The 26017-nt window shown below is 60.3% G+C and overlaps 2 protein-coding genes across 2 annotated transcripts in view; one reads left to right on the top strand and one right to left on the bottom strand.

The window, feature by feature from the left end:
• The window catches only part of UBE2O (ubiquitin conjugating enzyme E2 O), a gene marked incomplete at both ends in the record, with an annotated part of 51605 nt that extends 30336 nt beyond the window's left edge, over positions 1 to 21269 (top strand). Inside the window, 17 exons of the mRNA XM_080714141.1 lie at positions 9217 to 9276; positions 9430 to 9540; positions 12483 to 12580; positions 12906 to 12969; positions 13476 to 13619; positions 13846 to 13955; positions 14079 to 14229; positions 14457 to 14932; positions 15046 to 15200; positions 15319 to 15431; positions 15517 to 15645; positions 17005 to 17094; positions 17775 to 18450; positions 18647 to 18783; positions 20156 to 20359; positions 20442 to 20499; positions 20596 to 21269. Coding sequence (XP_080570267.1) covers positions 9217 to 9276; positions 9430 to 9540; positions 12483 to 12580; positions 12906 to 12969; positions 13476 to 13619; positions 13846 to 13955; positions 14079 to 14229; positions 14457 to 14932; positions 15046 to 15200; positions 15319 to 15431; positions 15517 to 15645; positions 17005 to 17094; positions 17775 to 18450; positions 18647 to 18783; positions 20156 to 20359; positions 20442 to 20499; positions 20596 to 21269 — 3450 coding nt within the window. The remainder of the gene's footprint in view (positions 1 to 9216; positions 9277 to 9429; positions 9541 to 12482; positions 12581 to 12905; positions 12970 to 13475; positions 13620 to 13845; positions 13956 to 14078; positions 14230 to 14456; positions 14933 to 15045; positions 15201 to 15318; positions 15432 to 15516; positions 15646 to 17004; positions 17095 to 17774; positions 18451 to 18646; positions 18784 to 20155; positions 20360 to 20441; positions 20500 to 20595) is intronic.
• Positions 21270 to 23388: 2119 nt separating this feature from the next.
• SPHK1 (sphingosine kinase 1) lies at positions 23389 to 25687 on the bottom strand (the record flags this gene model as incomplete). The annotated part of the gene is made up of 6 exons (XM_080714140.1): positions 23389 to 24169; positions 24374 to 24489; positions 24560 to 24654; positions 24728 to 24880; positions 25188 to 25373; positions 25624 to 25687. The coding sequence occupies 6 exons, from the start codon at positions 25685 to 25687 to the stop codon at positions 23389 to 23391; spliced, it is 1395 nt and encodes a 464-aa protein (XP_080570266.1).
• Positions 25688 to 26017: the final 330 nt, after the last annotated feature.

Genomic DNA, 26017 nt, shown 5'->3' with positions numbered 1-26017 from the left:
CCTGGTGGCTTTCATTTCGTCTGCCTGGAAATTGCAGCAGGTGCTGCGGGTGCATGTGGAGGCTGTGGGTCCCGGGCGGGGGCTTCTCTCATGGAGGCCCTCCTGGCCGAGACAGGCCCTGTCTGCTGAGCTCTCCTGGGCTCATGGCTGCCAGGGATTGCCGCTGCCCCTAGAAGCAGCCCAGAGGGAGATAGCCCCTCCAGCTATTTCCTTTCTCCTCCCTTGTCTTTAAGGCGCCACCCGGAATAGCCAGGGTTGGGTATGTGCGTCAGACTCACGTTGGGAACTTTCCCCTGTACAGCTCTTCAGAACATGGTGCTGGGGATGGAGACTGGGCAGTGAGCCTGGGGGGTCCCTAACAGCCCCGCGGATACCCGCCCTGTGAGGAGCCGCTGCGGGCCGCGCCGTGTGAGTGTGCACGGACACTGGGAAACTTTGCCCACCTGCGGGTTCCTGGGCCGTGAGCATCTGCGTCTCGGTGAAGTCAGGGGAGCAGTTGGGCTGCTAGGTCCGGGGCACATCCAGAGTGGCAGCATGGCTCATCACTCCAGGGACATCAGGGGCTGTGCTGGACAGCCGCACACTAGGTGAAAAGGCCGAGTTAGCAGAACCAGGGCCCAGAGTCCCGGCCTAGGTGACCTTGGACAAGCCCCTCGGTGAGAACAAGGGGCCAGGCCTCTCCGTCCCTCCCCCTCAGGATTCGAGGAGGCAGGAGGGGCTGGTCCTGCTTGCGGCACAGTGCACGGTCACTATGTAAGGTTAGTTCTGTGGTGACCACCCTCACGTGGAGCCTGGCAGCTGGGCAGCGTGGGGCGTGGAGGGCAGTGCCCCTCTGCGCCTGGACTCTGGTCAGCCCCTGTGCACTCCCGGGGCAGCAGCCTGTCATGTGTAAAATGGTCCAGCCAGGCCCCCGGGTCAGGTGGTCGTAGCCCCGTCAGGCTGGAGAGACACAGCCTGAAGACGTGCGGTTCTTTTCTGCCCTCTATTGGAGCCCTCGAGGAGGGTCACCTCTGAAACGCCCATTCTTAGCTGCACATCATGGCTCATGCCTGTAACCCCCAGGACTTGGGAGGCTCAAACAGGAGGATCCCAGGTACAGGGCCAGCCTCAGCAACTTAATAGGACCCTGTTTCAAAAATAAAGGAGTGGCCGGGCGTGGTGGCGCACATTTGTAATCCCAGCTCTTTGGAGGCTGAGACAGGAGGATCGCACAGGTTGGAAGCCAGCCTCAGCTACTTAGTGTGTCTCTCAGCAACTTAGTGAGACCCTGTTTCTAAATAAAATAGGTCTGGAATATAGCCCAGAGGTAGAAAAGCCCCTGGGTCCACCCCCAGTACCATAAGAAAAAAAAAAAAAGGAATGAAGTGGTAGTTCACACCTGTAATCCCAGTATTTGGGAGGCTGAGACAGGAAGATTGCAAGTTTGTAGCCAGCCTCAGCAATTTAGTGAAGCCCTCTGCAATTTAGAGACCCTGTTTTAAAATAAAACATTAGAGCCGGGAGTGCTTGTAATCCCAGCATTTGGGAGGCTGAGACCAGGGTTCGTGGACAGCCTCAGCTACTTAGTGAGGCCCTCTGCAACTCAGTGAGACCCTGTTTCAAACTAAAGGATGAAAAATAGGGCTGGGGTGTACTTCAAAGGTAGAATCCCCTTGGGTTCCATCCGCAGTACTGTAAAAAAAAATTTTTTTTAGCCTGACGTGGTGGCACACGCTTGTATTCTCTGCGCTTGGGAGGCTGAAACAGGAGGTTCCCACAGGTTTGAAGCCAGCCTTAGTGAGCCAGCTACTTAGTGAGGCTCTTGGCAACTTATGACACTGTTTCCAAATAAAGTATTGGGAGTAGAGCCCAGAGGTAGAGAAGCCCCCGGGTTCCACTGCCAGGACCACCAAAAAGAATTTTTTTGGCGGGTCTGGGGATGGAACCTAGAGGCATTTGACCTCCAAAGTACACCCCCTGCCCTATTTTTTATTCTTTATTTTGAAACAGGGTCTCACTAAGTTGCGGAGGGCCTCACTAAGTAGCCAAGACTGTCCATGAACTGCGATCCTCTGGTCTCAGCCTCCCAAATGCTGGGATTACAAGCGTGCGCCACCACACCCAGCTCGAAAAAAATACTTTAAATTAAAAAAAATCAAAAAGCCAGGCTTGGTGGCACACGCTTGTAATCCCAGCACTTGGGAGACTGAGACGGGAGGATCGCACAGGTTTGAAGACAGCCTCAGTTACTTAGTGAGGCTGTCAGCAACTTACCCTGTTTCAAAATAAAGAATAAAAAATAGCGCTGAGGGTGTCACTCGGAGATAAAATGCCCCTGGGTTTCATCTCCAGTACCACAAGAAAAAAAAATTAAAAAATTAAAAAAGGGCTGGGGGGTATAGCTTAGAGGTTAAATGCTCTGGATTTCAATCCCCAGTACCAAAAAAAAAAAAAAAAAATCCCATCCTCTGCTCCTGGCCCCTGCCACTCAACACCCGTGCTGAATACCAAACACCACAGCATCTGCAGAGACCAGCCTGCTGCCCAGGCCTCCTGCCAGGTGCAGCTCCGTCCTCCCCGCTCTCAGCAGCAACTGGACGCGGGCCCTTCTCTCTCCTGGGCAGGCCAGGCCTGCGGCCCTTCCAGCAAGCTGGCACTGCAGCTGCAGCTCACACACCACCGCCTGGCTCCAGGAAGGACCCGGGAAGGAGGGGGTTCCTGATGCCACTGTGGTCATGTTTAGGCCTGGCTTCATTTTGTCTCCCCATCTACACACAAGTTCTTGAAAGCTAGAGCACATTCCTAAGTATGTATTTATCTGAATCCTGAATCTATAAGAAACACTAAAAACCATGGCGCCGCGGACCTTGGTCTGTAGTGTTAGCAGAGCTGCTGGGGGTGGCCGGCCTCTGGAGACATGGTGGGCAGGTGGCCCAGCTCCTTTACCGCTTCCCAGCCTCCGCACACATGATGGCCCGGCCACGTGTGTTTTTCTGGAAAATCCTTCTGTCCTCGGGGACGGGTGCTGATTGCTGGGTTGTCAGGGGCTCAGCCACATGGTGGTCAGCTGTTCTGAGAAAGTCCTTACACGGGCATATGTTGGGACCCCTGACCAACCACATGCCCCTCCCAGTCTGAACCAGAGTTAGGAAGAAGCTGGAAGAGGGGCCCGCTCCAGCAGGAAGCCCCATTTTCTGTCCCTCCTAGCTTTACTGTCCAGCTGACAGTGGCATTTTATTTGTTTATTTTGCAGAACTGAGGATTGAACCCAGGGCCATTCTACCTCTGAGCTACACCCCCTGCCCTATTTTTTTTTTTAATTCTCTACTTTGAAACAGGGTCTCACTAAGTTGTGGAGGGCCTCACTAAGTAGCTGAGGCTGGTTGCAAACCTGCAATCCTTCTGTCTCAGCCTCCCAAGTACCGGGATTGCAAGCGTGCGCCACCACGCCGGGCTTCAGAGTGATATGTGTGTATGGGGGTACTAGGGCTGGAACCCAGAGTTCCTCTACCTCCAGGCTATACTCCTAGACCTATTTTATATTTTATTTGGAAACAGGATCTCATAAGTTTCCGAGAGCCTCACTAAGTAGCTGAAGCTGGCTTCAAACCTGCACACTCCTCCCGTCTCAGCCTCCCAAGCGCTGAGATTACAAGTGTGCCACCTTGCCCAGCTCTTCAGAGTGACATTTTAACTAAGGCCACCGTCACAAGTTTGCACCCAAAGTGACTGAGTGTGAATGTGTCGCTGCAGGTCCCTGTGTTTGCTTGCAGGTGTTTGAGCTGATGAGAGGGGATGTCTCTTTCTCTGATGGAACTGGCCAAAATCCTGGCCAGAGAGGACCAGCGAGGCTGGGCAGGGACCTGGGTGCGGTGGGGGTTCTCACGCTTCCACGTGCCCCAGACCCACAGTAAGATAAACATTTTACATGGTGACCCAGGGCACACACACCTAACATACACAACTGAAAAGTTTTCTTAACACTTATCCTGCCGGGCCTGGTGGCGCACGCTTGTAATCCTACTGCTTGGGAGGCTGAGACAGGAGGGTCACGGGTTCGTGGCCAGCCTCAGCTACTTAGTGAGGCCCTCCGCAATTTAGACCCAGTTTCAAAATAAAAAGAATAAAAAGGCCAGGCGTGGTGGCGCACACTTATAATCCCAGCATTCAGGAGGCAGAGAGTGGGGAATCGCAGTTCGCAGACAGCCTCAGCTACTTAGACCCTTTGCAACTCAGTGAGACCCCGTTTCAAAAAATAAAAAGACTAAAATATAGGCCTGGGGGTGTAGCTCGGAGGTGCAATGTCCCTGTATTCCATTCCCGGTACCACAGAATACACACAACACACACACACACACACACACACACACACACACACACACACACACATCTTTACTACTTGTATATAATGCACCCTGATGCTTTTTTTCAGTGTTGACCATGACACACTAAATTGACCATAACCCACCCATGGGACATAACCATGGTTTGGAAAATGCTGCTCTAGGGATTGTTGGGTCCTGGGGTAGATATCCCGGGATAGCCGAACGTCCTCAGAAGTCCGCGCTGGGATGAACTGCCCGGTGTGGCGTGATTGGTCTCTGTGCAGGTTCTCATAGTCTTTGAACGCAGCGCACACTCCGTTTTACGTTGGTACGTCTGCTGAGCCTGGAGTCTGAGAAGCACTGAAAAGCATGTGATCCCGTTTTCAGCAAAACTTGTGTTAAATGGTTTCCTCTATTTCCCCAAACTGAGCTGTCTCCCACGCACCCACGTGACCGCCGCCGTCTTTCACTGTTTTTCCACGCGGGTCTGGGTGGGCAAAAGGGGTGGTGTTTCTCTGTTGGTGTTAACCCTTTGGGAAGAAGCAGGGTGGTATTTAGAACTCCAGCGCTGGCCCAGCCCCTTCCTTTCTGGAATCCGCGTTCGCATCCTGCCTGGGTTAGCAGCTTCCTGTATGCGGTGTCTGTTGGGCTTTCAGAGTCCTCAGGCCTGGCCAGTCCAGCGAGGTGAGGCCTCACTCTGAGCACAAACCCAAACCACAGGGGCCGTGAAACCCAAACTCGCCAGGACCTGGTGAAGCCGCTTGTCCCCAAGGTCCGGGACTGCTTGGGCCTCGGTGGGTGCTTGGCCTGACGCCAGGCCTTTGGGTTTGCAGTTTCCAGCAGCAGGTAACGCCACCGACCCCCAAGAAAGACGGAGTGATTTTCTTCCTCTGCGCTTGAAGCGCACCACATCACAGTTTTGGCCACACCTGGTCTTCATGCCGGGTGGCGGTGGTGTGGCTGGTCACCCCTGTGAGGTACCCGTGCTGAGGTGCCATGGGCCCCTCCTTGGGACCTCCTGCCGCTCCCTTCCAGCCCCTCCTGTCCCGGGCAGGGCCCCACTCCTGCGGGCACCTGGTGTTCACGGGCAGGTGAAGCACCCTTTGGGTTTAGCTCCCTTCCATTTTCACCTGTCCATGAGCCGTACTTGGCCTTTTCTATTCCTGGAACGTGCCCCACAGTGGGCTTCGCTTCCTCCCTGGCCAGCCAAGGGCAGCGCTGAGGCTGTGCGCGGAGCAGGAGCTGCAGAAGCGGCCAGTCCCTCCTGTGAGCCCCATGCGGGCAGGGCGGCGCCTTCCCTTTGCCATTGCCAGCTTCCCCACTTAGCTCTTCTTAGCGCTGCCTTCAGGACATAGCCAGCACCCCACACATGCAGGCGGGCTTTGTCAGCGACCAAGAGGGGAGGGCAAGGGAATGTACCCAAGAGGCGTCCTCCAGCCCCGCGTGTCAGGGCTTCTCGGCCTGGGTGCCAGTGTCCTGGGCAGGTCACTGTCGCAGCGACTGCCCACCCTGGGCGTCCGTCAGCAGCAGCCTGCCTCCTCCCTTCCCCGGCCCTCACAGCCCAGAAGGTCTCCAGCCTTCTCCAGATGTCCTTGGGGCACATTAGCTCATTTGAAAACCACGAAGGGACCAGCCCTGCCTTCTGCCCTGTTTTCTCCTTGGCTCAGAACAGAATCCGAGGTCTGCGTGACCCGCTCCCCTCCTGCCGTGCTTTTTTGGTGTGTGTGTGGTCCTAGGGATGGAACCCAGGGGCATTGTACTTCTGAGCTACATTTTGAAACAGGGTCTCACTGAGTTTCGAAGCACCTCACTGAATAACTGAGGCTGTCTGCGAACCGCAGTCCTCCTGTCTCAGCCTCCCGAATGCTGGGATGGCAAGCGTGCGCCACTGCGCCCGGCTCCTTCGCTCCCGTGAACCCTGGTCCACCTGCCAGCTCTGCCTGGAAAGCCCGCTTCTCGCTTCACGCAGCTCCCCAGCCAGACCTCACCTTCCCCGACTTTTCCTCCTGGGCACGCTCCCACCCGTGTGGCTCAGGTAGCCTCCTGTGCGGGGCCGCTCCCCCAGCACCCGCCGCACGAAGACGTGCTCCCACAACACGGCCAGACCTGGAGCTCCGGGACGCCCGGCCCGGCTCGCCGGCCTTCTGCTTGAGACTGAGGCAGCAAAGGCGGCCGCTCCCGGGGTCCCACCAGGCGGCCCAGCCCTGTTGTGTGTTAGAGCAATCCGTGTTCGTTTCAGAACACCCATGACCAGGTAGGGATGCTCTTAGCATCTAGCGTCTCGGCTTGCTGCCCTCTTTCTCTTCAGAAACCTCAGGTTGCTGCAGCGTTCTGGGAACTGCTAGACAGTCGCCGCTCACTGAGGATCTTCAGAACTTTGGAGATGCGGTGACGTTACTCTGTCCCCTGCGCCGCCTCCGCTCCTCCCTCCCTGAGGCCTCTAGAATTCCCTGCCTTCCTGGAGCAGGCACTGCGCCCCCTAGTGCTCACCTGCCGGCATGGCCTGGCACCTGCGATTTGGGTCCTTGACCTCTTAAGGTAGAAGGGGCAGTGGAGGGCAGCGCCGGCCCCAGAGGCAGACACGCCGTCTCCCTGGTATCCACAGCCACACAGCTGCCTTCCAGAAGGCCAGCAACATCTTAATGTCTCCATGACCAGAAACTGGGGGCTTTGTACATGCCAGGCCAATGCTCTCCTGCTCAGCCACATCCCAGCCCTAAGGGGTAAGCTATTTATTTAGTGGGAATAAAACCCAGGGGCACTCTACCTCCAAGCCACACCCGCACTCAGCCCTATTTGTATTTTATTTTGAAATAGGGTCTCACTAGGTTGATGAGAGCCTCACTACTTGCTGAGGCTGTCCTCGAACCTGTGATCCTCCTGTCTCAGCCTCCCAAGTACTGTGATCACAGGCCTGCGCCACCACAGCCGGCCGGGGTGAGCTTTTCAATGTGAGAAAAGACACTTGAGCCGGGTTGCTGCGTTCAAGTCCAGGGTCCCCCTTGGAGCCTTTTTTTTTTTTTTTTTTTTTTTTGGTGGTACTGGGGGTGGAACCCAGAGGCTTTCTACCTCCGGGCTATACTCCCAGACCTTTTTTTATATTTTATTTGGAAACAGGGTCTCGCTAAGTTGCTGAGAGCCTCACTAAGTAGCTGAGGCTGGCTTCGAACCCGTGCGATCCTCCTGTCTCAGCCTCCCAAGCGCGGGGATCACAAGCGTGCGCCACCACCCGGCTCTTGGAGCCGTATTATATCATTCTCTATGAAGTGCTGTTTCCGTAATGGGAATAACGGGTGATGATGATGATACTTCATAGGTCCAAGGAGCGCCATGGGCGGGACACGACGTGTTTAGAAAACTGCCTGGCATGCACAGGAGAGGCTTTGTGCAGCGGCCAGGGGAAGGGGGACAGGGAGGGAGAGTGGGCATAGCTGCGGCAGCCGTGCCAGGCTGGCGGGGCGCACGGGAGTTCTGGTGAAGGGTGGTGAGGAGCCTGCCAGTCCAGTTGTCCTTCCACTCGTCCATTTCCTGGGCTTCCCAAGTAAAGAGCCAGTGGGCAGCTTGGAGGTGCCCACCCCTCCTCCCGGTCGCCAGCTTCTAGGCAGAGTGGAGCAGCGCCCTGCCGCCCGCTCTGCCCCTCCCCTAGCCTCAGCCTCCTCCACGCCCTGCTCTCCCTCCCTTCCAGGGCAGGCAGCTTGGACCCCAGGTGTGGCTTCGTGAGGTCGGAGCTGGGGCGGCACAGGCTCTGGGCCGAGACCCGGCTGCATAGTACGGCACGGAGCGGCCTTCGGGTTAGCAGAGGGGCAGCGGCCGCCTGCGAGGCTCTGGGCTCTTTCCTTGCTTGGTCACGCAGCCATGCTGAGGGGCCGCGAGGGTCCTGCTCCGTGTAGACAGGCGCGGGGCCCAACGCCGGGCGTGGCTGGAGAACTCCTGCCGTCCTCTAGTCCTCTAGTCCCGCCGTCACCCGGAGTGGGCTCGCCGTGCAGATTTCTGCCCGGCTGGTGGGTGGTGGCATTCATCACTTCTCTGGCTCGTTCTAAGTCGATTCTAATGGCGTTTGTTTTAGTTGTCATTGAGCCAGTGACCTGGAGCCAGTATCCTTCCTCAGCACTGTGGTTCTTCTGTGTGTATGGGGAGGGGAGGTAATTGCGATGGAACCCAGGAGCATTCTGCCTCTGAGCTTCACCTCCAGCTCTTGTTTATTGGAATCAGGGTCTCGCTAGGTTAATGAGGCTCAGAACTTGCCGCGGCTGTCCTTGAACCTGTGATTCCCCGATCTCAGCCTCCCAAATACTGAGATCACAGGCGTGTGCCCCCTCATCCAGCTCTCGGTTCCGCTTCCGTGATGACCACCTTTCTGACTCCAGGGGTTGAGAGCTGAGAGGCGCCTGCTGGGGTGTCTAACTGGGTGGTGTTTGAGGAACAGCTTTCCAGCCATGGTTCAGGGTCTCAGAGGTGGGCAGAGGCTGCCCGTTCCTGTGTGCCAGTGAGCGGCTCCAAAGGAGTGGCACAGAGAGGACAGGCCGGTGGGGCTGGGTGCTGGGCCAGGCCCCATGCTGCATGCGGACGGTTACTCAGCAGTCCGCAGGGCTCTGCAGCGCCATAGATAGGGAGCAGGCTGCATCTGGACGGGAGGGATAACCCAGACCCGAGCGACAGCTCCAGGTGACCCACCACAGCCCTCTCACTGAGGCTGAGGCCAGAGGCGGGCCCTTGCGCACGGTGAAAGTGCTGGGTGCCTGCGTGGGAGGCCTCGGTGGTGAGGGAGGCCTGCCTAGCGCCGCTCTGGTGAGGTGGTGGCTGCTGGCCGTGTGGCCTGTGATGTGCTACCAGCCGGCACTCGGGGTCTGTGCCCTAGCACTGTGGGTGGTGGCTTCAGAGCCCTCCTCTCAAACCCCTCCTTCTCTTACAGCTGAAGCTGGAGGACCGCTCCGTGGTGCCCCGCGATGTGGTCCGGCACATGCGCTCCACAGTGAGTCCTACAACCCGCCCTGGCCTGGGCCTCAGGGGGCACCTTGGGGCGCGAACTTTGGACAGGACCTGCAGCGCACGCTGTGGTCGGCGCCTTGGGGTGGTCTGGCAGGGTCTCCCGTGGTGGCCTCAGGCTGGACGTCTCCCCTCCCAGGACAGTCAGTGCGGCACGGTGATCGACGTCAACATCGACTGCGCCGTCAAGCTCATCGGCACCAACTGTATCATCTACCCCGTGAACAGCAAGGACCTCCAGCACATCTGGGTGAGTGGCTGGCAGTGGTGCAGGTCTGCGCCCTGCCAAGCACAGCCGCGCGCCGGTGGCCAGCAGGTGGCCAGCTGCCCCACATGCCACTTAGATGATGCGGACGCCCTCCTCCAGCCCGCATACCAGCTGCCAGTGGCCGTCTGAACCATTTGAGAGCCAGCCCCAGAGACAGTGCCCCATCACCCCTGAACAGTACAGCGTGTCCTCCGGAAGCAGAAGCACTCCATGGGGCCACTGAGGGGCCCCAGACCAGGGAGTCCGCGTTGACACACCGCTCTCCCACCTTCGGTCCCCAGGCACGAGCCCCAGCAGTATCCTCTCTCCTGAGCCAGGGCCCCATTCAGAAACACGCCTGGCTCTAAGTCGTCGAGCCTTTGGTCGCTCGTCTCCGCCTGGGCAGTGACTCGGTTGGCAGTGTGACCCTCCTTGGACCCGTGGCTGGTGTCTCGTGGGCAGCCGCAGTCCAGGCACGCCCAGCAAGACTCCCTGCCAGCCGTCGGCTGCGGGCCCTGTGCAGCGGCCATGCCACCGGGACGGTCACTCCCTCCCTGGCCGTGCTGGTGTCGGCCGCTGCTCTTCACTCTGTATAAGTGATGATATCTCATGGAGAAACATGCCCGGGTTTTGTCAGTAGCTTGGTACTTGTTAACTCCCAGCGTTCATCTCCGTAACAGTCCCAAGTCACCAGCTGTCTGGTCTCTGATGGCGGTAAATGGTGGAGGACCTTTCCCTCCCGCCCGTCCGGCTTCCCTTCCCGCCCTCAGTCCCCTGGGTTGAGCCCAGGGCCTTGCACATGCTAAGCAAATGATGAACACTGACTGCATTCCCTCACTGTGCTTATTCAATTTTTTGATTGTTTGATTGTTTTGTACAGAGATAGAACCCAGGAGCATTCTGCCTCTGAGCTACACCCCAGCCCTATTTTATTTTTTATTTTTGAAACAGGGCCTCACTAGGTTGCTGAGGCTGGCTGTGAACTTGAGATCCTCCGTTCTTAGTCTCCCAAGTACCGGGATTATAGATGTGCGCCACCATGCCCAGCATCCCAGCCAGTTTTAAAAATTTACTAGCTGGGCCTGGTGGCACACGCTTGTAATCCCAGCATTCGGGAGGCTGAGACTTGAGGATTGCGGTTCGCAGACAGCCTCAGCTACTTAGTGAGGCCCTCTGCAACTCAGTGAGACCCGGTTTCAAAATAATGAATAAAAAATAGGGCAGGAGGTGTAGCTCAGAGGTCGAATGTCCCTGGGTTCCAACCCCAGATCCGCAAAAAATAAAATAAAATAAAAATAAAAATTTACTTATGTATTTTGTGGTACTAGGGATTGAACTCAGGGGCATTCTATCTCTGAACTACACTCCAGCCCTCTTTTATTCTTTTTTTTTTTGTACTGGGGTTCCTGGAAACCCTTCTACCTCTGGGCTACACTACCAGACCTATTTTTATACTTTTTTATTTGGAAACAGGGTCACTTAAGTCAGGGGAGCTGGCTTTGAACCTGCGTGATCCTCCTGTCTCCACCTCCCAAGCACGGGGATTACAAGCGTTCACCACCATGCCTGGCTTTTATTCTTTATTTTGAAACAGGGTCTCTCACTAAATTGCAGAGGACCCCACTAAGTAGCTGAGGCTGACTTCCTGTCTCAGCCTCCTGTCTCAGCCTCCCAAATACTGGGATTACAAGCATGTGCCTGCCACCACGCCTATTTCCAAATAAAGAATAAATAGCTGGGTGTGGTGGCTCACACTTGTAATCCCCGTGCTTGGGAGGAGGAGACAAGAGGATCACGCAGGTTCGAAGCCAGCTGCGCTGGCTTAAGAGACCCTGTTTCCAAATAAAAAATATAAAACAGGTCTGGGAGTGTAGCCCAGAGGTAGAAGGGTTTCCAGGAACCCCAGTACTACCAAAAATAAAATAAGGAATAAAAAATAGGCTAGGGGTGTAGCTCAGAGGAAGAATGTCCCTTGGTTCCATCCCCCATCCCCCTCTCCCTCCCTCCCTCCCTCTCTCTCTCTCTCTCTCTCTCTCTCTCTCTCTCTCTCTCTCTCTCTCTCTCACACACACACACACACACACACACACACACACACATACACACACACACACACACAAAAGACCCAAGGGCATGGCTCTCAGTGGTAGAACACTAGAGCAAGCCGGGCGTGGTGGCACATGCTTGTAATCCCAGCATTCAGGAGGCTAAGACCAGAGGATCACAGTTCGCGGACAGCCTCAGCTACTTAGGCCCTCTGCAACTCAGTGAGACCCTGTTTCAAAATAAAGAATAAAAACTAGGGCTCGGGGTGTAGCTTGGTAGCTTGGAGGTCGAATGCCCCTGAGTTCCATCCCCAGACCTGCAAAAAAAAAAAAAAAAAAAAAAAAACACTAGTGCACTCCTAGCGTGTGTGAGGCCCTGTATTAGAACTCCAGAAGAGAAAGGGAAAAAGCCAGACCTGGATGGCAGGTGTGCTGGTTGCCGCTGGGCCCTCTTGGCACAGCACTAGGAAGCACACACGTGCACACACACATGCATGACACATGACGCCTAGGCTGCATGTCTTTTAAAATACACATGTTCGTCTCGAAGTGGCCACATCCAGGGGGCACCTCCGCCTTCCTGCGTTGGTGCGCCTTCCTTAGCAGCGAGGGCCAGGGCTCTCCATGTGTCGACCTGCGTACTTAATCCCTTCCTACTTGGCGTAGCTGACCTCCCCGTGTTGGAGCTCTTTCCCCTGGCTCCCAGGATGCGCTGTCCCCCAGGCAGCCCCACACCGCCGCCTCCTGCTGGGAAGGGGTCGGGATGCAGCCTGGAGCCCTGGGGATGGCCTGTTGCGGCCCCCTGTGACTCAGTAGCCTATGGGTGGGAACAGGAGGCTGTGCGGCTCCCCACATGGGGCGCGTGTGGTGCCCCCCTCACCCCGCGCTTGTGCTCTGCAGCCCTTCATGTACGGGGACTACATTGCCTACGAGTGCTGGCTGGGGAAGGTCTACGACTTGAAGAACCAGATCATCTTGAAGCTGTCCAATGGCGCCAGGTGGGTGTCGCCTCAGGAGCCCAGGCGGGGAGGTGGCTGGCTCACATGGAGCCTGTGCCGACAGGTTGGCCAGGGCCGAGGCCGGTGTTGCAGGGTGTAGCTCTGCTGCTCTCCGTATCTACGGCGGCCTGCTTTTCCCGCTCGGTTTCTGCTCTCTTGGCCTGGTGAAGTGCCTCTGGAGGGTGTCGCCAGGGACCGTGCTTTGCTTAGATACTGATGGGGGGCGCCGAGCGCTTGGCGGAAGGCGAACGGCGCCACGCTGGTGCCGCAGTGCCTCTTGAGCGCCAGGTCCCTGCTGGAGACCCTTGCCTCTGCTCCGTTTCAGGTGCTCCATGAACACAGAGGACGGCGCCAAGCTCTATGACGTCTGCCCGCACGTCAGCGACTCGGTACGCCGCGCCACCAGCCTGGCCTCTCGGGAGGTGCCCTTGCTCCTCAGCCCGCTGGTGCCCGGGAAGGACTTCTCAGCCCAGAGCTGGTCCAGACTAGAAGTGGGCTCATAGGAGAGGGGTGTGCACAGGGCACACAAAAGCCTAGCGTGGGCAGAAGCCGCGGTGTGCGCCCCACGTTCACCGGCTGGCTCGTCCTTCAGGCTCTACGTGTGCATAAGTGATGTTGTGCCGTGGGCTTCTTAGCATGGTGGCCGTGAACCTGGTTTGTACACGGCTTGAGGACCACTAGGTCTTTGGTCCTGAGAGGGGCCCCTTGCTGGATGGCTGCCATTGTGCGAGAGCTAGCTCGCCAAGAGCGGGGAGCGCGCCCACAGCCCCAGGGTGCTGCTCTGGCACTTGCGTCTGCCCTGCGCAGGGAGTGCGGGGCTGGCGGCAGGCACAGGGCATGCTGCCCCCAGCAGACCCTGCTCACAGCGGATTTCCTCTGGGTCTGAATCCTGCAGGGTCTCTTCTTCGATGACTCCTATGGCTTCTACCCGGGCCAGGTGCTCATCGGCCCCGCCAAGATCTTCTCCAGTGCGCAGTGGCTCTCGGGCGTCAAGCCTGTGCTCAGCACCAAGAGCAAGTTCCGAGTGGTGGTGGAGGAGGTAGGGAGGGCCGGGAGGGGCACAGGAGTTGGGCTCTGCCCCCTCCTGCCTGCTCCTAGGGCTCTGAGGATGAAGGGACCCGGGGTCTGGTCATGGAGGCTGATAGCACATGTCCTGCCTGCCCTGCACAGCGGGGCGAGCGAGCGGGTGGCTCCTGATGGCGGGTGCCATGGTGTGTCACACATGTGCTGCCTGCCTGACTGGCGCCGTGCCCCGCCATCCCCAGGTACAGGTCGTGGAGCTGAGAGTCACTTGGATCACCAAGAGCTTCTGTCCAGGGGGCACGGACAGCGTTAGCCCCCCACCCTCGGTCATCACTCAGGAAAACCTAGGCAGGTGAGTGTCCCCCCGCCAGCAGCCCCGTGGCACACCTGCAGCTCTCTGGGCCCAGCCCCAGGTGAGAGGGCCGAGAACACTGCTGGCCCTGCAGACACCCAGCCTGGCCCTGCTTCCCCCCAGGGTGAAGCGTCTCGGATGCTTTGACCATGCTCAGCGGCAGCTTGGGGAGCGCTGTCTGTATGTCTTCCCAGCCAAGGTAGAGCCGGCCAAGATTGCCTGGGAATGTCCAGAAAAAAACTGCGCCCAGGGGGAGGGCTCCATGGCCAAGAAGGTATGTCCTTGGGCTGGGTCGGCGGGCATCTGAGGAACTGGCACTGAGCCATTTCCATAGTCAGGAAGGAAGGCCTGAGCTGTAGGCCTGGGGGGGCCCTGAGGACCCCTGCACTGCCGGCCATTGCAGTGTGGAAGGCTGTGACCCCAGACTGAGCAGCCTGGGGTGCGGCCAGCCAGGCCCCTGCGGCTCTCCACAGCACTGTGTTCCCTGCTCTGCCCGTGCAGGTGAAGCGTCTGCTGAAGAAGCAGGTTGTGAGGATCATGTCGTGCTCCCCGGACACCCAGTGCTCCAGGGACCATTCCATGGAGGACGCGGACAAGAAAGGGGAAGCCAGACCCAAGAGCGAGGCAGGGTCCGCCAGCCCCGAGGAGCCGCCAGGCGGGTCTGCCAGCCCGATGGAGATGCAGGAGCAGGGCCCGGAGGAGTCCTGCGGCGAGGCCGGCGCACCCCTGCCGCCCTTCCTGCTGAAGGAGGGCGGGGACAACGGGCTGCACTCTGCGGAGCAGGACGCAGATGACGAGGCCGCCGACGACACGGACGACACCAGCTCGGTGACCTCCTCCGCCAGCTCCACCACCTCCTCGCAGAGCGGCAGCGGCACGGGCCGCAAGAAGAGCATCCCCTTGTCCATCAAGAACCTGAAGCGGAAGCACAAGAGGAAGAAGAACAAGATAACGCGGGACTTCAAGCCGGGGGACAGGCGAGTGGCCTCGGAGGGGAGCGGGCCCGCGGCGGGGCGTGAGTGCGCGTGTGCGTCGGCGCCCGCCCGCTGGGGTGCAGGCTCGGCTACCTGGCTCACGGCTGCTCCTGCAGGGTGGCGGTGGAGGTGGTGACCACGATGACCTCCGCCGACGTGATGTGGCAGGACGGCTCGGTGGAATGCAACATCCGCTCCAACGACCTCTTCCCCGTGCACCACCTGGACAACAACGAGTTCTGCCCCGGGGACTTCGTGGTGGACAAGCGAGGTAGCCGGCAGGAGGGGCCGGGCCCTGGGGCCAGCAGGGAGGCCACGCAGCCCGAGGCGCGGTGGGTGGCAGGCGCAGCGCCAGGCTCCTGACCGGCCGTGCCCCCTCTGGCCCCTAGCCCAGAGCTGCCCAGACCCCGCCGTCTACGGCGTGGTGCAGTCCGGGGACCACCTCGGGCGCACCTGCATCGTGAAGTGGTTCAAGCTCCGGCCGAGTGGGGACGATGTGGAGGTGAGTGTGCGCGGCCCCGGGCCCCCGCAGGCGGAGCTGGGGTCGATGGAGGCCCTGGCTCACGACAGCCGGCGCTGTGCCACAGCTCATTGGAGAAGAGGAGGACGTGAGCGTCTACGACATCGCCGACCACCCCGACTTCCGTTTCCGCACAACCGACATCGTCATCCGCATCGGCAACACCGAGGACGGGGCGCCGCCCAAGGAGGACGAGGTGCGATTCAGTGCAGCTGCAGTCCCTGCCAGCACCAGTGGGCGGCTCCGGAGACCAGGCCCGACTGGCCCCGGCTCCGCACTCAGCCCTGCAGCTTGGTTTCTTAGAGGAGCTAGTTTAGTGCCTGGCCCTGTGAGCACAGAGTGCCCTGTGCAGAGCTCAGGCTGGGGAGGAGGTGGGGCTGGAGCTGGGCCTCAAAGAAGAGGAGTCAGGGTGATTCCAGCCGAGAGAACAGACAAAAGTCAGGAGGCAGCCTGGCCCGGGTAGCACAGGTCCATAATCCCAGTACTTGGGAGGCTGAGAGGAGGAGGATGGCAGGTTTGAGGCTAGCCTCAACAACTTAGCAAGATCTTTTTTCAAAATTTAAAAAATAAAGCCGGGCGTGGTGGCGCACGCTTGTAATCCCCGCGCTTGGGAGGCAGAGACAGGAGGATCGCGCAGGTTCGAAGCCAGCCGCGCGCGCTGGTTTAGGAGACCCTGTTTCCAAAATGAAAATGTAAAAAATAGGTCTGGGAGTGTAGCCCGGAGGTAGAAGGGCTTCCAGGAACCCCAGTACCACCAATAAATAAATAAATAAATAAAATAAAAAGCTGGGCATGGTGGCACATACCTGTAATCCCTATACTTGGAAGGCTGAGACAGGAAGATCACAGGTTCAGCGTAGCAAGACTCTCAGCAACATAGCAAGACCCTGTTTCAAAATAAATTATAAAATACAAAGCCGGGCCCAGCGTTGCTTATAATCCCAGAACTTGGGAGGCTGAGACAGGAGGATAATGGGTTGCAGCCAGCCTCAACTACTTAGTGAGGCCTTCCACAACTTAGTGAGGCCCTGTTTCAAAATAGAGAACAAAAAATAGGGTTGGGGATGTTGCTCAGAGGTAGAGTGCCCCTGGATTCAATCCCCAGTACTGCAAAATAGAGTTGGGGTATAACTCAGAGGTAGAATGCTCCGGGGTTTCAATTTCTAGAACCACAAAACAAAACAAACAAGCTAAAAATAAATCCAGACATGATAGCACACTCCTGTAATCCCAGCACATAGGAGGCAGAGCCAGGACCAGCCTCAGCGAGTTAAGGAGACTGAGCAGCCTAGTAAGACTGTTTCAGAATGAAATTTAAAAAAAAAAAGGCCTGGGGTGTGGCCTGGAGGTAGAATGCCTTGAGTTCCATCCTTGGTACCAAAGAGAAGTCTAGAGAGGAAGGGGCTAGGAGCTGGAGAAGGCCAGGCAGAGACAGCAGCTCGGGGCGCGAGCCCTGAGGGTGCTGGAGTGGGGTCCCTCGGCCTCGCCCTCTTCCCTGCGGCCCGCACCCCTCCAGAGGTGCCCGGCCCCTGGACTCTGTTCCTTGTGCCAGCAGCCGTCGGTGGGCCAGGTGGCACGTGTGGATGTCAGCAGCAAGGTGGAGGTGGTGTGGGCTGACAACTCCAAGACCATCATCCTGCCCCAGGTAAGACTGGAAGGTCCCACCACTGGGGTCGTGAGTGTGGGTGTCTGGCGGGCGCTCAGCCAGTTCCCTGTCCCTGGGGATGGGCTCCCATGTTTACCCACCTGGCCCTGCAGCACACGGGTGTTCACAAGCCCCCAGGGCCTGCCCGGGTCCTCAGCCATGACTCTTAAAAGGAGGCGGGTGTTTTCCTAGCAGCGTTTCTAGGAAAACTGTAATAACCAGGAAGAGAAAGGTGAACTGGCCCGGTTTCAGCCCCTGCTGCTGCCGGTCACTGGGCAGGGGCCGTTCCTCTTCCCTCTGCCCCCCTGAGCAGCGGCATACCCCTCTCCTGGGGTTCGTGAGGAAGTGGCCGCAGGAGGCAGGGAAGGGCGCAGGACATGACATGGCCAGCGGTCCCCCCGCCTGGCACCCGGTGCAGCCCCGCATGGCAGCTGCCTGCGTCCTCGGGGCTGGGTTTGCAGGCCCCCCCGGGCCCACAGCTGCGAGGCAGATGCTGACCGAATGCACGGAGGCCGTGGAGGCCGGCGTGGCTCTCGCTTTGTGGGACAGGACATGGCCCCTCCCAGCGGCCCAGGGACCCCCTGGCACAGAGAGGTCAAGCTGCACAGGGAAGCGGGTGGGAGGGGCCCCAGGGCCTCCCGGGCGCTCTCTGTCTGACTCCCACGCGCTCCCGTGTCCAGCACTTGTACAACATCGAGTCGGAGATCGAGGAGTCCGACTACGACTCCGTGGAAGGCAGCTCCAGCGGCGCGTCCTCGGACGAGTGGGAGGACGACAGTGACAGCTGGGAGACGGACAACGGGCTGATGGAGGACGAGCACCCCCGGATCGAGGAGCCGCCCGCCGCGCCCGAGGAGGACAAGGGCGTGGTGATCAGCGAGGAGGCGGCCACGGCGGCCATCCAGGGCGCGGTGGCCATGGCCGCCCCCGTGGCGGGGCTGACGGAGAAGGCCGGCAAGGACGGCCCCCCCAAGAGCTTCCGGGAGCTGAAGGAGGCCATCAAGATCCTGGAGAGCCTCAAGAACATGACGGTGGAGCAGCTGCTGACGGGCTCCCCCACCTCCCCCACCGTGGAGCCGGAGAAGCCCACCCGGGAGAAGAAGTTTCTGGACGACATCAAGAAGCTGCAGGAGAACCTCAAGAAGACGCTGGACAACGTGGCCATTGCCGAGGAGGAGAAGATGGAGGCGGCGCCCGACGCGGAGCGCAAGGAGGACAAGCCCGAGGGGCAGTCCCCTGTGAGGGCCGAGTGGCCCAGCGAGACCCCCGTGCTGTGCCAGCAGTGCGGCGGCAAGCCCGGCGTCACCTTCACCAGCGCCAAGGGCGAAGTCTTCTCGGTGCTCGAGTTTGCGCCCTGTGAGTCTCCCGGCCCCGCCCGTGGCTCCCCGGGGGCTGTGTCCCTGGACACCTGGAGGCCTGTGCTTTGTCCCCTCCCAGCCCTCCGTTTAGGTCACTCCCGACGCCAGTGTTGGTGGGTGGGAGGCGCCCGCACACCCCCCGGATGCGCAGCAGGGCCGCTCCGTAGGGCTTACTCTTCTCTTTCCCCCTCTAGCAAATCACTCTTTTAAGAAAATTGAGTTCCAGCCTCCAGAAGCCAAGAAGTTCTTCAGCACAGTACGGAAGGAAATGGCGCTGCTGGCTACCTCACTGCCCGACGGCATCATGGTCAAGACATTCGAGGACAGAATGGCAAGTGGCCGACGTGGGCGCGGTCTGGGCAGGCGCAGAGGTGCTTCTGGCGACCTGAGTGGCCTCAGAAGGAGCTAACGTTGCCTGGGACCAAATCTCACTTTCTTTCCCCCAAATCCCAGGCTTTTCTCACTCGCAGAGGAGGTGATAGTCAGTGGGTCTTTTTCTAAACGACTTTTTTTTCCCAGAACTGGGATTGAACCCAGGGACATTCTACCTCCAATCTACAATTTCAGCGCTTATTTTTATTCTTTATTTTGAAACAGAGTCTCACAAAGTTGTTAAGAGCCTCGCTAAGTAGCTGAGGCCGTCTGCAAACCTGCGATTCTCCTGTCTCAGCCTCCAAGTCCTGGGATGAGAAGCGTGCGCCACCACGCCCAACCCAGATGACCTGGTGTTCTACTTCCTGGGCTATAGCCCTCGCCCTGTTTTTTTTTTTTTTTTTATTTTGAAGCAGAGTCTCACCAAGTTGCTGGGGGTGGCCTTGAACCTGCAATCCTCTCTGAAGTATGGGCTTACAGGCCTGTACCCCAGGCCTGGCTCGACCTGGCTCTTGCTGGTGCATAGTACCCAGTGTGTTCCTACACCGTCTGCACATTGCTTTCCCCACTCTTGCCGGTGGGCAGGACCCAGAGTCCTGTGTATAGAAGGCAGCGTGGGGGGTGGGCAGGCACAGCCTCCTGAGGCCCCAGCAAAGGAGCGGGGGTCCCAAGAGCTAGGAAGAGGCCACCATGCGGACGCCGCAGCCCAGAGCAGGGCTCGGTGCTACCTGAGGTTCTTAGCAACACTTTAGTTTCTCTTGGGTTTTTTGGTAAAAATTCTTTAGGAAATTCCAGCCTAGCCAGGCATGGGGGTGCACACTTGTAATCCCAGTATTTGGGAGGCTGAGACAGGAGGGTAACAGATTCAAAGCCAGCCTCGGCAATAGCGAGGCTCTCAGTAACCTCATGAGATCCTATTTCCAAATAAAGAAATAAAATTGGGCTGGGGGTGTAGCTTGGAGTTAGAATGCCTCTAGCTTCAATCCCCAGCACTCCTCCCCTCAAAAAACCCCTAGTACCCAAAAGAAAGAAGGAAGACCCCAGCCTGTGTCCGCTCTGCTGAGGGAAAGGGGAAGCCATATATCTTGTTTTGTTGTTGATTCCAAGCCTCAGAGGCTGGCAGGACACCAGGGAGGACCCTGTTCTCACCTCAGGGCCCCAGTTTCTCTGGCGGCCTCACAGTGCTTACACTGGAGTTCTCAGCGCCACCCTTCTGGTTGTGACGCAGAGAAATGTGTGCAGGGTGGGGCCTGGCGCACCGGGGTGCTCTCCCAGCTGGGCCTGCACGGTGCCCACAGGCCAACCTCGCCCTCCCTCCTCCCTCCCTCCAGGACCTCTTCTCAGCCCTGATCAAGGGCCCCACTCGAACCCCCTACGAGGACGGCCTCTACCTGTTTGACATCCAGCTCCCCAACATCTACCCAGCCGTGCCCCCCCACTTTTGCTACCTCTCCCAGTGCAGTGGCCGCCTGAACCCCAACCTGTATGACAACGGGAAGGTGTGCGTGAGCCTCCTAGGCACCTGGATCGGAAAGGTGAGGGCAACGCTGGCCCGTTGGGCCGGGAGAGCAGGGAGGTCTGCCCGGGACAGGCCTGACTGGCGGTGCTGTGTTTCAGGGGACAGAGAGGTGGACGAGCAAGTCCAGTCTCCTCCAGGTGCTCATCTCCATTCAAGGTGCGGCTGGCCGGGCCGGGCCGGGGCGGGAGGGCGGAGGGCGGAGGGCCGGCCTGGAACGAGGCGCCTTCACTGAGGGAGGCGTGCGCCCTGCAGGTCTCATCCTGGTCAACGAGCCGTACTACAACGAGGCCGGCTTCGACAGCGACCGAGGCCTGCAGGAGGGCTACGAGAACAGTCGCTGCTACAACGAGATGGCGCTGATCCGCGTGGTGCAGTCCATGACGCAGCTGGTGCGGAGGCCCCCCGAGGTCTTCGAGCAGGAGATCCGGCAGCACTTCAGCACGGGCGGCTGGCGGCTGGTGAACCGCATGGAATCCTGGCTGGAGACCCACGCCCTGCTGGAGAGGGCCCAGGCGCTGCCCAACGGGGCCCCCCAGGACAGCAGCTCGCCCGAGCCCCCTGCCGCGGCCGAGCTCTCCGACTCCGGCCGCGAGGAACCCGAGGATGGTGTGCTGGCCCCTGGCGAGGCCTCCCAGGGCTCAGACTCCGAGGGGGGCGCCCAGGGCCCGGCCCCAGCCAGCAGGGACCCCACAGACCAGACTGCAGAGATGGCGCCCGACACATCAGTGCCACCCAGCGTCAAGCCAAAGAAGCGGAGGAAGAGCTACCGCAGCTTCTTGCCGGAGAAGAGCGGCTACCCCGACATCGGCTTCCCCCTCTTCCCGCTCTCCAAGGGATTCATCAAGAGCATCCGGGGCGTCCTGACGCAGTTCCGGGCCGCCCTGCTGGAGGCGGGCATGCCCGAGAACGTGGAGGACAAGCCCTGAGCCGAGCGCCCAGTGGGAGAGGCCAGCTGCGCCTGCTCACTCCCCCCCCCCCGCCCCCCAGTGCCAGCCCTTCTCCCCAAGGCGAGTGTGATGCTGAAGTGCAAGGGTGTCCGAGACGCTGCGTTTCCATTCCGAAGCGAGCTTTGAGCAGGCAGGACCCCGGTGGCAAGGCGGATCAGAACTGCTGCGGTTTTCCACTCGTCGCCCCTGGCAGACTGTCCTGGCGCCTGCCCCTGCTGTCCCCGCAGGTCAGAGGGGGTGTCGGCCCTGCGCCAGCCCTGGGCCGGGGCCGCAGATGGGCAGGAGAGTGATGTGCCTTGCATGAAGTGTGGCCTGCTCCTGCAAAGCCCCCGGCCCCTTAGCCTCCCCACGTCCCAGACCCTCCTGCTGCCACCGACACTCACTCCCTATGGAGCCGCTGCCCCCGACCCCTGGCCCGGGCCTGCCGAGCTTGCTCTCAGAGGTTGGGCCGGCGAGGTCCAGGGTGTCCTGGAGGCGAAGGCCATCACGCTGCCGTGGAGTTGAGGGCAGGGCGCTGCCGAGAGGTGGCAGTAGGTGCCTTGCTCTTCCTGTCCACTGCTGGCGGCCGCAGTTGGACCCAGGCCTGGCCTATGGGGACTCTGCCCACTCCCCTTCCTGCCTGGCCTCGGGCGTGGGCAGCACAGGCAGGGCCGGCGCGGGCCCCTGTCCACCCGGGGCCCAGCTCTCCAGATCAGGGCCTCCATCAGCTCGGTGTAGAGGGAGCGGCGCAGCGGGAGTCACCCCACCCACAGGCCCAGAGGTTTACAAGTTTTCTAAGCTTTGATAATGTGAAGCGCCAGGTTAAGGGGATGCTGTTGAGCACATTACAGCTATGTAATTTCTGGTGTATGTATGTAATATTTAAGGTTGGAAAAATAAATCTCAAAAGCAAAGATTATTATTAGAAAAAAAGACAAAAAAAAAAAGCCAAAGCATGATGCGTCTTGTCAGCCTTAAGTGGGCTCCACACCTGTGCTGCGCAGGGACCGCCGGGCAGCAGGGCCGGCTGCGCTTGTGCGGCGTGGAGATGTGAATGCCTGCTGCTTATAATATCTGTATAAAGTGCTGTGTGATTAAACTTTTTTTTACTTGCATTTTTTCTTTTGGGGTTTGGCTCATTAGCAAGACAAGGTGACACCATTAAACCTGCCTCTGCCACTGGTCTGCAACCCGTTGCCTTTCTGCCTCGTGCCAGCCCCTCGCCCACCTCTGGCTTCCCTCCGCTGGATGGCTGTGTCCCCAGTTTGCAGGGGTCACGGGGCTGGGACCCGAGGCCCTGGACATTTGGATTCAGTCCTCGCTGGCCAGTTCCTGGGTTTTGTGGTATTCCTCAAGAGCTGGCTGACAGCGGCGGGGCAGCTGACATCACCACGCTGGCCGTGGCATGGATCATTCTCCTGGGCTCTAAGCCAGAATGTTGCCCGGCTGGAGAGATTGGCAACTGCTCCTCCTCCTCCCTCTGAACTCCCGCCAGCACTCCTGCACGAGGACCAGTGGGGAGGGCCCAGCCCTGGGTCCAGACTCCTCAGCAAAAGGAAAATGCTGTGCACCATTTAGGCTACAGAAATGTCTCTTGTACCATTAACTCAGACCTTTTCCTTCTTGTTGAGCCCACGTGACTCTAGGTCCTTTTGCCAGCTGGCTGGCTGTGTCCTGAGGTCAGGCAGGAGCAGGGAGCTCCGCTCAGTGTCCTGTGTGTGTGGTGAGGGATGGCAAACTGATGCCTCCGGCGGAAGGAGGCAGGGCCATGCTCTGCCTCGCACGAGGCGTTAAGTCGCCATAGCCCTGGCTGAAGACCTCATTCCCTCCCTAGTCCAGAAGACAGGACCAGCAGGCCTTTTATGTCACTTTATTTGGATGGGGGGGGGGGGTCCCAGAACTAAATAAACAGTGCTGTCCACAGGTAACTGCTAGCCAACAGGGTCCTGCCCAAAGCTCCATTCTGGACCCACAGAGCTTGCCTCCGACCACCTTTGTACCCTCCAGAGAATTCCCCGCCACCCCCACGTGAGCTGTGGGCAGGCTCTCCTGTGCTGGGCCAAGGACTGAGGAGTCCTGAGCTCGGCCTACATTCAGCTGAGACACAGCAGGCCCAGGGCTAAAGCTCTTGTGCAGGTGGCACCTGCGGGGGCTCCCAGCTGGGCGGGGGCTCCCTACATTCCCCACTGACCACCCAAAAGTAGTCAGGGTGCACCTGGCCCTGCACAGCCTCGCCCACCATCAGCTCCCCATCCACAGTGAACACGCCCCTGCCACCCCGAGGCTCGAGGCGGAAAGCCACCACGGGCACGTGGACCAGGTAGGGACAGTCGTACTCCATGTGCCTGCCCTTCTCCATGGCCAGGAAGAGGCGCAGCAGCGTGGTCCTCGACACGCCCGCCCGCACGTAGAACAGATGCATGACTCCCGCCTCGCAGCGGCCCATGGGCGCCGCGAACATCTCGCTGCCCAGGTGGGTGTGCAGCAGCACCAACACCAGCACAAAGTCCTGGTGGGGCACCACCGTCCAGTGAGCGGGCACCGGCTCCTCCAGGGGAACCAGGTGCGTGTCCGCGGGGCCCCGGTGCGCCTGCGCAGGGGAGGTGGGCCTCTGAGACGCGGCGCCGCCCGCGGGGAGGTAGGCCAGTTGCCCGTGGTAGATGCGCAGGGCTGCCAGGCGCAAGAAGGTGCCCAGCGTGAAGCGCATCTCCCCCAGGCGCCGGTACTTCTCGCTTTCCAGGTCCACATCGGCGATGAAGCCCCAGGCCAGGCTGAGCACGGAGAAGAGCCGAGGTCCCGAGGCCGTGTGCAGGGACAGCAGGTTCATGGGCGACAGGAGCCGGCCGCACAGCAGCAGCGTGCAGTTGGTCAGGAGGTCCTCGTTAGTCACCTGCTCGTAGCTGCAGGGGAAGGGTCAGACGGGCAGCGTGGGGGCCCACCCCGTCCCCCGCCTCCTTTCCTGGTCCCTAGGGGGTGGGTGGGATAGAGACAGAAGAGATGGAAGCAGCCTGCCGGATGCAGGAGGAGAGGGCCCCAGGACTAACTGCCAGGCTCCAGACAGATAAGAACGGAAACAGAGGCCCACCCTGACCCTAGGCTCTCACCCTGCATAGTAGTTCAAGGAAGCGGCCAGCGCGTTGCCAGAGCCTGCTGGGAGGCTACACAGGGGCTTCCGGATGGCCGTCTCCCAGTCCGGCCGCTCCATGAGCCCGTTCACCACCTGTTGGGCACAGTGGCTCAGCCCAGGAGCCCCCGCCCGGCCCCGGGCCAGCCTCTGGTGTGGCCCTCACCTCGTGCATCAGCCCGTCCCCAGACATGACCACCAGCGCGTCCCAGCGGCCCAGATCCTCCGCGCGCACCAGCTCCCGCGCGTGGTTCCGCCGCTCTGGCAGGAGATAAGCGGTCCTCAGGGCCGGTTCCGGAGGAGAGGCCCCTGCGTCCCGAGGAGGGGTACTCACCCGTGAGCACCAGCGCGAAGGAGACCTCGGCCTCGGCCAGCAGGGGCTGCACGAGGCTCTGGAAGAGCTGCAGGGCCTTGCCCTTGCCGCTGCGCGGGTTCAGCAGCACCAGCACGCGGCAGGGCCGCGGGAGCAGGCCCCGGGGGCGGCCGGCTAGGAAAACAGACCCGAGAAGGCGCGTCCCCAACCGGCCACGAGGGGGCCCCGGGAGCCACGGGGGCCGGGGTGGGACCGGCGCCCGCAACTCAACTCGCGGGGAGTAAACAGCCTGGCCGCGACGCGGCTGTCGAGGGGAGGCCCCGGGTGGACTGGACGCTGCGCCCCCAGACCACTGCCCTCGGCTCGGACCCCGACGGCTCCCGCCTCGTCGTCCGGGGAAAGCTCTCCAGTGTCCCCAGTCCCTCTCCCGGTGAGCGGGAGGGGATCCCCGATGCCCCCTCCCGGCCGAGACCCCGCAAACCTGCATCCATGGCCTCGCTCCGCGGCTCGGCCTGCCGGGCGCCGCTCCGGGTGTCGGCGGCCCCGGCGCCCAGCGCCTTATCAGTGCCGCCCAGGAGGGCGTCGCGGGGCCGGCCGCGGGGCTCGCCCTCCCCGCCCGCAGCGGGGGCCGCGGGGACACTCGCGTCATCCTCTGCGGAGGCCAGGTCTGCGGACAGAGGAGCCAGCGCTGGCGGGGGAGGGCCAGCGGGGGTCGCGCGCCCCTCCTCGCCGGCCAGGGGATCTAGCTTTGTGGAGGGTCCAGGGAGCCACGTCCAGTGCCCCCGAGGACCGAGCCCTCGTCCCCCGAGGCGAAGGATCTCTTCCCCCGGACTTTCCTCCCTGGGCCTTCGGGTTCCGGCCCGACGGATGAGTCAGAGTCAGAGCCCGTGGCGTGGCTGCTCCGGCCAGCTCCTCACCCTGTGGGGCGGCCCTGGGGAGGGGAGTCCAGATGCGCAGGAATCCCAGAACTTGAGCTGACATGGCAAGGCGCGAGGCTCAAGTCCCTGCCAGTCCCGTCGCGGCGTCCCCTGCCCCGGGTCCACAGCGCGCGTCTGCACGGTGCCCGCCCGGGTGCGAGCTGGAGCCGGGGCCGGAGCTGGGCACGGCTGCCGCCCGCCCTGCCCGAGCGAGGGTGGGCCCCGAGGTCGCGCGGTGCGTGGCCCAGTTTCCGCCGGCCCCGCGAGGGCGGACCGACCGGGCTGCGCCGGCCACGCGAGGGCAGGGCAGGGAGGGCAGGCGGCCCTGCCCCGCAGGTCTGGTTTGCTGGGGTGGCCGGTGGTGGGAACCGAGCTCAGCCGGCCCGGGGCTCGG

Source organism: Muscardinus avellanarius, assembly GCF_963383645.1.
Source record: "Muscardinus avellanarius genome assembly, chromosome: 16".
Taxonomy (NCBI): domain Eukaryota; kingdom Metazoa; phylum Chordata; class Mammalia; order Rodentia; family Gliridae; genus Muscardinus; species Muscardinus avellanarius.
Note: the sequence above shows the minus strand (reverse complement) of the source record. Positions and strands in the feature narration are given on the sequence as shown.